General features: G+C 42.8%; 1 protein-coding gene across 13 annotated transcripts in view; it reads right to left on the bottom strand.

The window, feature by feature from the left end:
- The window catches only part of ank3b (ankyrin 3b), a 615939-nt gene that overhangs the window by 385084 nt on the left and 217526 nt on the right, over positions 1-13329 (bottom strand). For 8 of the 13 annotated variants that reach the window (XM_059947383.1, XM_059947394.1, XM_059947396.1 and 5 more), the window contains exon 1: positions 304-429. The exons of the other annotated variants lie outside the window; for them this stretch is intronic. In XM_059947383.1, the coding sequence (XP_059803366.1) occupies positions 304-414 (111 nt within the window). In that variant the 5' untranslated portion in view covers positions 415-429. Of the gene's footprint in view, positions 1-303; positions 430-13329 lie in introns of those variants that run through there. 13 annotated transcript variants of the gene reach the window in all.

Raw genomic sequence — 13329 nt, 5'->3', positions numbered from 1 at the left:
AAATGGCTCCCCTTTCAGTGAAATTAAAACCCACCCTGACGTCGGCACCCTTCTTCCTGAAGCACATCCCACACTAACACTGCAGTCCACAATGAGGAATTTAACAGAGGCAAATACCTTGCAAGCACAACATTTGAAACCCCAGCAAATGGAAGTGATCTATCAACAAAAATTTACCAAGCAGTGTCTTGAGGTGCAGAAGGCTCCATCATGCAGACTTAACAATTAATCTTTAATTTACAGTGCTCCATGTATTGGAATTAGAACAATGGAACGTGTCAATGGGTAAATCTGCCAAGGTACCTTTTTCCTTCGATCCCGAGAACGTTTTCTGTGCTTTTTGACGACTTTCTCATCCTCGGTCACAACTTCCATTTCCCGGTTTTTCTTGATATGGGAAGCAGCGTGAGCCATCCTGAATGTGTATGATATCTGACCAAATGTGACGGCTTAGGAAAGGTATGATCCTTGGCAACCTGATACAACCACTGTTCTGAGCAATTGTTCCTCTCACTGTTTTAAATCACTGCTGAGGAATTAAAGTTGTGGGAGGTTATTATTACTGGAAAAGGGCAGTCGATCATGAAATATTGTACACTCATTTCCCTCATCAATGTCTGCACCTCCAGAAGGAGAAAATCTTCACAGAGTGCAGCCTCTCTGATGCATGAATATAGTGAAGAAGCTAGCTGGGATAGTGAAGGCAGTATTATGGATATATCGCCTGCCACCAACTGGAAGTGCCTAAATGTTTTCAATATAGGGGGGGAGGCTGGAAGGGAAATCCTGGCAGGAGTAATGGTCAGATACCAAGAGCTGTATAAATGGATGTCTATTATTATACCGTAACAGTCAATTTTTTACAAATTAATAAGTCTTGTCATCTCACGCAGATGCATTATTTTCCATTCAAACCAGCAGGCATAAGGACACACATCAAACCTGCAGTACAGTGGAACGGGTCTTTCCACACTGCTGGTGCAGACAGAGGCAGGGAAAAAAATGCATTAAATTTCCATTTGTCCATATAGGCCAAACATTTCGTTGTGAAGAAATGGAGGAGCCGAGTCCCTGGACAGCCGCATTGTCCCCTAAAAGATTCCACCAATGTATTTTAAAACATTGCTCCTGTTAGCTGTGGCAGAGTTTCCCCTTGAGGTTTGGTCTTTACTGTGTACGGCATGACAGAACTAAATATGTAATCACTCTAGCTCACAGTACAATCACTACAGTAGCAAGGGGCGTCCCTAGGGCTAACCTCAATTCACTTTCTTTGACAAGAAGGGTAAAAGCAAAAAAAAAATCCTTATTTCTCTACAATTATTCCACCCGTGTTAACATCCATTTCTGGAGCCATGAAGAGATTCATATCATTTGATTGTATTTTTTTGCCACCTGCGCTCTTGGTGCTACTGACTGCAGCTTTTGAATATTCATGATGGGTGGGAGAGAGAGAGAGAGAGGGAGGGAGAGAGAGAAAATACACGGCAGCCAGTATAGGGCTACAACGTAGTAACATCTGAAACTATAGATAGAAAATGGAGCCTTCCCCTTGGAATAATAAAAAAGCCATGTCGCACCAAATATTACAGGAGCATCTCTCTCTGCTGACTTTACACCAATGGACTGAGCTGCAACAAATATTTCTGTAATCAGAAATATAGTGAAAAGGCTATTGTTCAGTCTGAAACAAAACCAGCTATTAATAACTTATATGAAAGAATTAGTATTTAATCATTTTTTTACCGAATAGAAGGCTAATGTAAATTTAATGCTTTTCAAAATTTTCAAAAGAGATTATGGAAAACGTCAGATTAGGAGCAAATGTCAGAGGTGGAGGTGGGCCCGGGGGCTGAGATTCCTTATTTGCTTATAATGCGGTCTTCGGTTTATGTCGGAGAGGGAATTTTTCACTCTCCAGTTTGGCTGCATCAGCTTCTTTAGTTTGATCCATTCCATGGGTTGAGTGTACGTGTGGTTACATTTCTAGTTAGAGACAGAGAATAAAATAATTTTACAAAATAAACTATAAGCATCATTATCAGCATTTGACAACGTGTGCAGGGTAACAGTAGAGCTGATCTTTATCTTTCCTTCTCCTGGTCTAAGTAACATTGGTGTCAGTTAGCTCCCCCTGCATCAACATTTGGAAGAATCGCATCAATTGACTATGAATGGTTAAAGCGTGACATGTATGAACCTGATCTATTTCAGTTTCCTTGAAGCAGATGCAGAGAAAATGAAAAGCCAATTATGTGATTGGGTGACAAAGGTGGAAAATCCTGACTTTAACGTGAGCCAATCAAAACTGATAGTCGTAGGTGTAAAACTAACCTATTGTGTACGAATGGATACATGACCCAGAAATGGAACCAAGCCAGATCACTTTTGCATCCAAAGTTCAGATCTGCTCCTTTTTTAAATCTAAATTAAAATAATGAAACCCAGCCAGTAATCAGGATCGATTAGAAAGTTACAGTATCGCTGGTGCTCACATACAAGGCTCACAATAGCAAGTGTTCTGTGCATTTCCAAGGATTACACAATATGTGCACATTGGTACGGTGTCACCTGTTTTCTCAGTCAACCACCAACATCCGAATAGCTCTCCTCAACCTCGCCAAGCTAAAGACATCACCGAGAACAAGCCTTTCTTTTCTTTCTTGCTTTCGTGGCTACTCGGAGAATTGAAGAGTTGATCATAAATCAACTTTTCAACCTTTGGAGTTGGTGCATTTGGAGCCTGTGTGCATCCAGTGTGCCAAATGCCACCTTATCTTATTAAGTACGAATATATGACCTAATTCGTCTGGTTACATTAGAAACGCAACTGCATTTCTCTACTGTTTATGACTTTAAGATCTTCCAAAGTGCTCAGATTCAGGTTTTTTCATCATATGTACATTAAAACATAAAGTGTAAATTTGCTGTTTGATTAACAACCACATGCCTAAAGATGTACTAGGAACAGCTAGCAAGTGTCACCAACATTCTGGCTCTAACATGGCATACCCACAATGTTTAGCAAGACAACACAGAACACAACAAGCAACAACAACAGCTAAACAAGCCCCATTTGCACCCACACTCATATAGTCACCTTACCCCAGGGCAGACTGACTTCAGCCTGCAGCGTGCTTGGACTCACAGACATTGGACCTTCGAGTTCCCTCGCAACCTTACAGAGATTCGCAGGCTTGTCTGCAACCAACGGGCCTAATCTTCCAGACTTCTGATTCAATCCTCGGCATTGACCCCAGCACCCAATGATAACTCAACATAAGGCCTCGAACTCCGGTCTTACAGATTCACGAATCCAGGGCCCAACACCCGACTACAGCTGTCCCATATCCACGTGGAAAACAGGTTAACAGGACTTTTGTCTAAACTAGATGATATATTGTTCAAGATAGCCTCATTTCAATAAAGACAGTGGCTTTATTCATGCCATTAACTGTGCAAATCTGGGCAAATTCATAAACCAAAATACAATTAACTCTGGCCAGTGGTTCTGTAGAGCATTACCAGCTAAATACTCTGAGGGTCAGCTCAGTGCCAATTCCCATGGCTGTGCATTTGTCCTCTCTTCTGCTGCTAGGATCACCTAGAGTCCAGGAGGGCAGCATGGAATTTGCAGCAAATTGCAGTCAGCCCAGGTAAGCATAGTTTACAGAGAGTGTGCAGTCAGCCCAGGTAAGGACAGTTTACAGAGAGTGTGCAGTCAGCCCAGGTAAGCATAGTTTACAGAGAGTGTGCAAACAGCCCAGGTAAGGACAGTTTACAGAGAGTCTGTAGTCAGCCCAGGTAAGGACAGTTTACAGAGAGTGTGCAGTCAGCCCAGTTAAGGACAGTTTACAGAGAGTGTGCAGTCGACCAGGTAAGAACAGTTTACAGAGAGTGTGCAGTCAGCCCAGGTAAGCATAGTTTACAGAGAGTGTGCAAACAGCCCAGGTAAGGACAGTTTACAGAGAGTCTGTAGTCAGCCCAGGTAAGGACAGTTTACAGAGAGTGTGCAGTCAGCCCAGGTAAGGACAGTTTACAGAGAGTGTGCAGTCAGCCCAGGTAAGGACAGTTTACAGAGAGTCTGTAGTCAGCCCAGGTAAGGACAGTTTACAGAGAGTGTGCAGTCAGCCCAGGTAAGGACAGTTTATAGAGAGTGTGCAGTCAGCCCAGGTAAGGACAGTTTACAGAGAGTGTGCAGTCAGCCCAGGTAAGAACAGTTTACAGAGAGTGTGCAGTCAGCCCAGGTAAGAACAGTTTACAGAGAGTGTGCAGTCAGCCCAGGTAAGGACAGTTTACAGAGAGTGTGCAAACAGCCCAGGTAAGGACAGTTTACAGAGAGTGTGCAGTCAGCCCAGGTAAGGACAGTTTACAGAGAGTGTGCAGTCAGCCCAGGTAAGGACAGTTTACAGAGAGTATGCATTCAGCCCAGGTAAGGGTAGTTTACAGAGAGTGTGCAGTCAGCCCAGGTAAGGACAGTTTACAGAGAGTGTGCAGTCAGCCCAGGTAAGGACAGTTTACAGAGAGTCTGTAGTCAGCCCAGGTAAGGATGTTTTACAGAGAGTATGCAGTCAGCCCAGGTAAGCATAGTTTACAGAGAGTGTGCAGTCAGCCCAGGTAAGGACAGTTTACAGAGAGTGTGCAGTCAGCCCAGGTAAGGACAGTTTACAGAGAGTGTGCAGTCAGCCCAGGTAAGGACAGTTTACAGAGAGTGTGCAGTCAGCCCAGGTAAGAACAGTTTACAGAGAGTCTGTAGTCAGCCCAGGTAAGGATGTTTTACAGAGAGTATGCAGTCAGCCCAGGTAAGCATAGTTTACAGAGAGTGTGCAGTCAGCCCAGGTAAGGACAGTTTACAGAGAGTGTGCAGTCAGCCCAGGTAAGGATAGTTTACAGAGAGTGTGCAGTCAGCCCAGGTAAGGACAGTTTACAGAGAGTGTGCAGTCAGCCCAGGTAAGGACAGTTTACAGAGAGTGTGCAGTCAGCCCAGGTAAGAACAGTTTACAGAGAGTGTGCAGTCAGCCCAGGTAAGAACAGTTTACAGAGAGTGTGCAGTCAGCCCAGGTAAGGACAGTTTACAGAGAGTGTGCAGTCAGCCCAGGTAAGGATAGTTTACAGAGAGTGTGCAGTCAGCCCAGGTAAGGACAGTTTACAGAGAGTGTGCAGTCAGCCCAGGTAAGGACAGTTTACAGAGAGTGTGCAGTCAGCCCAGGTAAGGATAGTTTACAGAGAGTGTGCAGTCAGCCCAGGTAAGGACAGTTTACAGAGAGTGTGCAGTCAGCCCAGGTAAGGACAGTTTACAGAGAGTGTGCAGTCAGCCCAGGTAAGAACAGTTTACAGAGAGTGTGCAGTCAGCCCAGGTAAGAAAGTTTTTTGAAGAGTATAACTTCTCTTTGCACAGCAGGGGACTGGAGCCATTTAGCATACGTAGAAACCATCAGGATGAAAACGAAGGGCTCTAGCGTGACACTATTGGTCAGCTATTTTGACTAATTCTTTAGTATTATTATCCTTTAACATACAGATTCTACTGGCTACTAATACTGGTATTATTGTAGTGCGATTGATGATTGATTATGCAAATAAAGAATTTGAACACATACAATGTAACCAATTGATCAGTACTTGTACCCGCTGGTCAATTTCTATGTAAAAAATGGGCGGAATGTGTGGTGCCACTTGTGGGCTGCCCCCAGCACATCCTTGGGTGTGTTGGTTGTCAACATAAAAGTTGCTTTTTGCCACGTTTCAAAGTACATGTGATAATAAATCTGAATCAGAATAATTCGACTTTTCATGGCCGCAGGATAACACGAACCTTTCCAAACTAAATGGGCTGTAGCCTTTGCTGCAGTGCATGGTGCACAACAAGGAATAATGTATGACAATGATTGACCATTCACAAGACCTGTCATACTCTTTTCAAACAGTGAGACTCTCAGCGACAATCTGCTAAGAGTTTCGGCAGACTCAGCAAACTACTGCTGATATTGTGCAAACAGGAAGTTTACAAACCATTGCAAGTATTCAATTCAAATACAAACATACAGATAAATCAAGTGCAGAATGTTTTACTCTGCCATTTCAAGCTTTTTTAAAGTTTCATCTTGCCTGTTTTTTTGCTGAACAAAATTACTTAAAAGATGCCAATGTATTTTTTTTTAAACTACAGGTTGATAAAAGCTGGAAGTTTCTTCAAAATTAGACAGGCAGCAAGTCTGAAACAGACAGTTTTCTCTCATTTTCAAAAGTTCCAAGAGTTAGTCAGAAATGTGGATAGACAAGAAAAATAAAAGGAAAATGGAAATGATTTCTACTATGTTTCAGAACAGCTTACTTCGTTGGAATTTACGCAAAATATTGAAAACCCCTCCAGTTCCTAAAGCCTGTACAGGAACAGGAACCTTTCTGCAATTTGTAGCCTACAAGGTCACAATTAAACATACAGCAGCAACCTATTTAAGTGTGCTAACTTGATACCACTTAGCTATGAATCATAGAATTGTTACAAGAAGGCAGCTATGGACCATTGAGTCCACGCTGGTGACGAACAGAGCAATATTATTACTCCACTCTTTCCCCATGGTCCTGAAAATTATTCTCTCTTGATTACCTTGCAGTGAAGGCACTAATTGATTTTGTTTTCAGCACCCTCATACACCATGAATTTTCGATAATCACTGCTCTCTGAGTAAAATACTTTCCTAAATATCACCTTCTGAATCTTTTGAGATTGCGCATGCAGTTACTTCTGGAAGAGAAACACAATAAATTTAAAAAGCAAGTTGTTTCTGTCGGGACTTCCTGCAGAGCTTGAGATAATGCAAACTGTTAGGCACTTGGTAAGAGCCAATAGAATGAAGCTACATCTAAGTAAAATGGCCATTGTGTTACTAGGAAGGGGCAGTGGAGAGCTGAGGCTTTTCCTCAAGAGGCTTTGGTGAAAAGGGTGGAGACTAAGGATAAGTTTCTTTTTCTCTCTCTTTATTTCTCTGTTTCGTTTATTCTCTCTTTCTTACTGCACAGTTAGAGCAGTGGCGATGACAGTCAGTACAGTGGAGTGCTTCTCTTGCAGATGTAGGAAGACAGGGAGATCTCGAGTATCCCTGACGACTACACCTGCAAAAAGTGCATCCAGCTGCAGCTTCTTTCAGACCGTGTTAGGGAACTGGAACAAGAGCTGGATGTACCCCAGGCCATGGAGATGAAAGGGTTGATTGACAGGAATTACAGGGAGGTAGTTACGCATAGAAGGTAGGACACAGTTACCTTGGTGATGGTCTGGAGAGAAAAAGGGAAAGGCGGCCAATGCAGGGTACCCCAGTGGCCATTCCCCTCAATAGTAAGTACATTATTTTAGATACGGTTGGGGGAGCAATGACCAAGCAGAGGAAAGCTACAGCAATCAGATCTCTGACTCTGCGACTCAGAAGGGAAGGTTGGGAGAAGAGGTAAGCAGCAGTGATAGAAGATTCATTGGTTAGGGAACAGACAGGGTGGTCCTGTGAACAAAAACGATATTTCTGGATGGAATGTTACATGTTGATGAGGTCCTGCTAAGTGAGTTCATGGAGTTAGGAGTTAAGTTAAAGGGCAGGATCTCCAAAGTGGTGATCTCAGGATTGTTACCCATGCCAGTGAGACGAGAAATAGGAATATAATTCAGATTATCATGTGGCTAAGGAGGTGGTACAAGGGGGGGGGGGGGTTTCAGACTTTTCAATCATTAGGCTCTCTTCTGGGGATGGTGGTGCAGCTTACAGCTGAACTAGAGGGAACCAATATCCTTGCAGGAAAGTATGTTAGTGGTGCACTTGGGGGGGGGGGGGGGGGGGAAGAGAGTTAGACTAGAGTTTCAGGAGGATGGGAACCAGGGTGCCAGAGCACAGTGGAGTAGTTGTGGCGAAAGTAATTGTTAAGCCTACATACAAAGACGAGAATGAAGGGTTGGGCACGGTGGGACTAGTTTGCTGAGTTGTGTCCATTTCAATGCAGGAAGTACTGTAGGTAAGGCAAATGAGCTTGGAGCAAAGCTCAGCATGTGGAATTATGATATTGTAGCTCTGGTTGACACAGTTGCAGGAGGGGCAGGAACTGGCAGCTCAGTGTTTCAGGGTTCTCTCGTTTTAGACATGACAGAGCAGGAGGGGTTTAAGGAGAAAGGGTAGCATTACCTGTCAGGGAAAATTACATCACGGTGCTCAGCCAGGACAGACTGGAGAGCTCATACAGGCAGGCGTTATCAGTGGAACTGAGTAATCAGAAAGTATGACCATGTTAATGGGGCTACATTACAGAACACCTAACAGTCAGAATGACTTAGAGAAACAAATTTGCAGAGGGATCGCAGACTGTTGCAAGAAACATAAGGTTGTTATAATAGGGGATTTTAACTTTCCATATATTGACAGACTCCCATTCTGTAAAAGGGCTGGATGGGATAGAGTTTGTCAAATGTATTCAGGAAAGTTCCTTTAATCAGCATATAAAGGTCCCGGCTAGAGAGAATGTTTCTCCTTTACGGGAACGAGACAAGGCAGGTGTCAGAAGTATATCTAGATGAATACTTTGAATATAGTGATCATAATCCTATTAACGTCAAGATAATTATGAAGAAGAATAGGATGGGTCCTTGTGATGAGATTCAAAACTGGGAAAAGGCCAATTTTGATGGCACCAGAAAGGATCTGGCAGGATCTGGCGGATTGTGATTGGTTATTTTCTGGTAAAGGAGTGCTTAGTAAGTGAGAGGCCTTCAAAAGTGAAATATGGAAAGTACATAGTACGTTCCCTGTTAGAGTAATTAGACAGACCAACAGTTTTAAGAAACCTTGGTTCTCAAGGGATGTTGAGGTCCTGTTTAAGAAGTAGGAGGAGGTACGTAGGCAGCAAGGAACAAATGAGGCACTTGAGGAGCACTGAAAGAGATGAGAGAGATCTGAAATGGAATTTTGACATCTGTATTTGATTAGAGGATGGACACAGAGTCGATAGAACTGAGGCAGAACAGGAGTAAAGTCATGGACCTTATCTGTTTTACGAAAGAGGAGATGCCTGCTGCCTTGAGGTAAACTAGGGTGGATAAATCCCCAGGGCCTGATGTGCAGTGGGAGCTTGTGGGAGGTAAGTACAGAAATTACAGGGGACCTGGCAAAAGGTACTTAAAATGTCATTGGCCAGGGGTGTGGTGCGGGAGGACTGGAAGATAGCTAATGTTGTTCTGTTATTCCAGAAATGCTCTAAGAATATGCTGGGAATTTATAGGCCAGTGAGCCTGATGTCAGTAGTGGGTAAATTATTTAAGGTTTTCTAAGGGACAGAATATGTAAGTATTTAGATAGAACTGGGCTGATTAGGGTTTAGTCAATGTGGCTTAGCGCATGGCAGATTGTGTCTAACTAATCTTATAGAGTTTTTCAAGGGGGTTACCAGGAAAGTCAACTTGTCTACATGCACTTTAGAAAGGCCTTTGACAGGGTCCCGCATGAAAGGCTGGGTCAGAAGGTTCAGTCTTTGACATTCAGGATAATGTAGTCAATTGGATTTCACAGATGTTTACTGGTAGAAGTCAGAGAATGGTAGTAGATGTTGAATCTCTAACTGGAGGCCTGTGACTAGAAGTGTGCCACAGGGATTAGTCTGAGTTTCATTGTTGTTTGTCAGCTATATTAATGATTTTATTGATAATGTGTAAACTGGATCAGCAAATTTGTGGGTGACACCAAGATTGGGAGCATTTAGACATTGAGGAAGGTGATCGAAAAATAGCAGATGGAATTTAATGTAAACAAGTGTGAGGTGTTGCACTTTGGAAGAACAAACCATGGTTGGTCTTACACAGTGAATGGAGTGCACTCAGGTGTGCAGTAGAATAAGGGGATCTGGAAAGACAGGCCAATAATGCCTTGAAACTAGTTGATAGGATGATAAAGAGAGATTTTGGCAGATTGTCCTTCATAAATCACAGTACTAAGTACAGGAGTTGGGAAGCTATGTTGAAGTAATATAAGACATTGGTAAGGCCAAATTTGGAATACCGTGTGTAATTCTGGTCACCAACCTACAGGAGAGATATCAATAAGATTGAAAGAGTATAGAGAAAATTTACAAGGATATTGCTGGGACTTGAAGACCTGAGCTACAGGAAAAGGTTGAATAGGTTAAGACTTTATTTCCTGGAGCACAGGAGAAAGAAGAGAGATTTGATAGAAATTATGAGGGTTATAGATAGAGTAAATTTGAATAGGCTTTTTTTTTCACTGAGATTGGGTGAGGCTAGCACTCGCGGTCATAGGTGAAGGGTGAAAAGTGAAATATTGAAGAGGAACCTGAGGGGGTGTTTCTTCATTCAGGGATGCTGCAAGTGCGGAAGGTTTGGATATGTACGAGGATGGGGGGAGTATTGAGGGGTATAGTCCAGGTGCAGGCTGATGTGAACAGGCAGATTAACAGTTTGGCATAAACCAAATGGGTCAAAGGGCCCCTTTCATGTTCCATGACCCGATGACACTATCTGTCCTTTAGCCATTTGCTAACGAGAGCAGCTTCTCACTATCAACTATCAGAAAAACAGTCACTATCAATTACATTTCTGTAAGTGTCCTCTCAAATTTCATTGCTCCAAGGAAAACAGAATTCTGCAGGTGTTGGAAGCTGCAGCAAATAAAAACTGCTGGAAGAACCTAGCTGGCCAAGCTTAACCTATGGAGACAAATGTTGACCAAAGGAGAAAGGAGACTTAACGGGCAAATCAGGCAGAAAAAAAAAATGAGTTCCCTAGGTTGGAGAATCTGCAGCTCTAACATGCCTGGACTAAAAGATGAGGTGTTTTCCTTTATACTGTGTTGGACCTTGCTGGAACATTGCAAGAGGATAAAGACAGAAGCCAGACAGGGATACAGATGGCAATTTTACAAAAATGTTTTCTTTTATTTCAGAGGGTCTGGATATTCCTGGTCCCTGCTCACAATCCAATCTTCTATCCATGCCAGTAATATTACCTCCTACACCGTGAGCTTTTACTTTTTCCCAGTAACTTTAGATCTGGCACCTTATTGACTGAAAATACTAGCCAAAGTTTGAGGAATGCACTTTCTCGGAAGTACATCATAAACATGAGATTCTGCAGATGCTTGAAATCCAGAGCAACACACTCAAAATTCTGGAGGACCTCAGCAGATCAGACAGAACACATATTGTGTGTGTAACATTCTCAGAAGGTTACATGGAGATAGAGAGAACGAGAAAGGCAAGGGCATCAAAGGATCCAACCAAAACTGTGTGCATTTTTAAATCCAGGTACCGTTGCAGTGGGGTTAGTGTGGGAGAGTACACAGTGCTTGAGTGACTATGTGCAGGTTGGAATAAATGCAAGAACATTTTTAATTAGGTTATGTTTAAGGAGGATGGTTGGAAAATAATGGAACAGTTAAGTATAGGGGGAGAAAAGCTTGGACAGAAAATTTTAGCAACAGGTGAACTGAGGCAGCTGGACTGTGTTGCTAAGGTAGAAATGGTTCAAAGTTCAAAGTATATTTATCATCAAAGTATACAGCCTTGCAATTTGTCTTCTTGCAGACAGCCACAAAACAAAGAAACACCATAGAACCCATTTAAAGGAAAAAAAACAAGACCACATGACCATCAAACATGTGAATAAAGAACAAATCGCGCAAACAACAAAAAGCGAACAAATAACACACAGAACATTAAACATCAAACTGCAGAATTTCCATAAGTGAGTTGACAGCCATAAGCTACTGAAGCAAGTGAAGCAGGCCCAGGAGCCAAAGGCCGCGGCCACAGTCACTGAGTCATCCGTTCAGCGCCATGTCAACGGCTGCAGATCCAGTTCCACATCAAAGCGCCTCAATCAAACTGCGCAAGTTGTAAAGAACATTCAGCATTTACCATTTGGTAAGGCAAGTCATGATGATAATGGATATACTAAAGATACTATGTGAATGCAATATATTATTGCCAACAAAGAATTAACAAACCAGACTTTATCTGAAAAGTATTCATCGAAAAATGTGTAAAATGTGCAAACATCAGGGATTCAATCCAATATAGCAGAAAATAGCAAGATGTGAACTATTTAAATTCACAGCCAACTACAGGAAACTACTGTTAAAAGCAGGTCTACCCCTTGAACATCACGATAGGAATTTGTGCTGGGTGCAAGTCCATTATTAACGAGGCTCACTTTTACTTACAATTAAACAGGCCAATGGTGATGTATAGGCAAGGGGCACTAATACTTATAAAAGTTATTGGGTGTCACAGTAGCAGAGCAGTTACTGTATCAGTTTACAGCATCAGGTGTAAGATCAGGGCTCAATTACTGTCTGTAAGAGGTTTGCACGTTCTCCCCGTGCCCACATGGATTTCCTATGGGTGTTCCAGTTTCCTCGCACATTCCAAAGACATACAGTGAGGGTTGGTGAGTGTGGGATGTCACGATGCTGCCAGAAGCATAGCAACACTTGTGGACTTCCCCCAAAATTCTTGCCGATTTGATTTGACACAAACGATGCATTTCAATGTGTTTTGCTGTACACATGACCAGTAATGCTAATCTTTAAAAAAAAGTGCACCTGCACTTTCTTCCAATGACATTACAGATACACATGTCCCACTCCAAAAAGTGAGTTCTTGTATTTGCCCTCAAAGCAATCGATACAAGTGCAAGTTCAGTCCAGTGCATGTAAGAGAGAAGCCATGGGTCATTGGGGGCTTTGAACTTGGACAATGAAGTTGGTGCACAATTCCATCCTGTGCTGAAGGATCTCAATGTTGGCATGCTCCCAAAGTGGCAGCAGAAATGGAAAGCAAAACCACTGAGCACCGAGCCTCCAGAGAACACAGAACAGAGGACACAACAGCGCAATACAGCCCTTAGGCCCATGATGTTGTGCTGACCTTATAACCTACCAAGGCCAATTCTTTCATACAGCGCCCTCCATTTTTCTATCATTCATGCACTTATCTAAGAGTTTCTTAAAGTAGTTATTGAGCTATAGCGAGGAATAGGCTCTTTTGGCCCTTCAAGCCATGAGGCCCAGCAATCTCCCAGTTTAATCCTAGCCTAATCACAGAACAAGTTACCAAAGAGCAATTAAACTACCAATCGGTATGTCTTTGGACCGTGGGAGGAGGAAACTCATGCATCACAGGGAGAGCGTACAAACTCCTTACAGGCAGCGGCGGGAATTGAACCCGGGTCGCCTGTACTGTAAAGCATTGTGCTAACCACAATGCTACCATGTCGCCCCAATATATATCCCAAACGTATACATGGCAGGGCATTCAATGCACCCGCCACTCTATGTA

This window comes from Hypanus sabinus, chromosome 22 (genome assembly GCF_030144855.1).
Source record: "Hypanus sabinus isolate sHypSab1 chromosome 22, sHypSab1.hap1, whole genome shotgun sequence".
NCBI lineage: Eukaryota > Metazoa > Chordata > Chondrichthyes > Myliobatiformes > Dasyatidae > Hypanus > Hypanus sabinus.
Note: the sequence above shows the minus strand (reverse complement) of the source record. Positions and strands in the feature narration are given on the sequence as shown.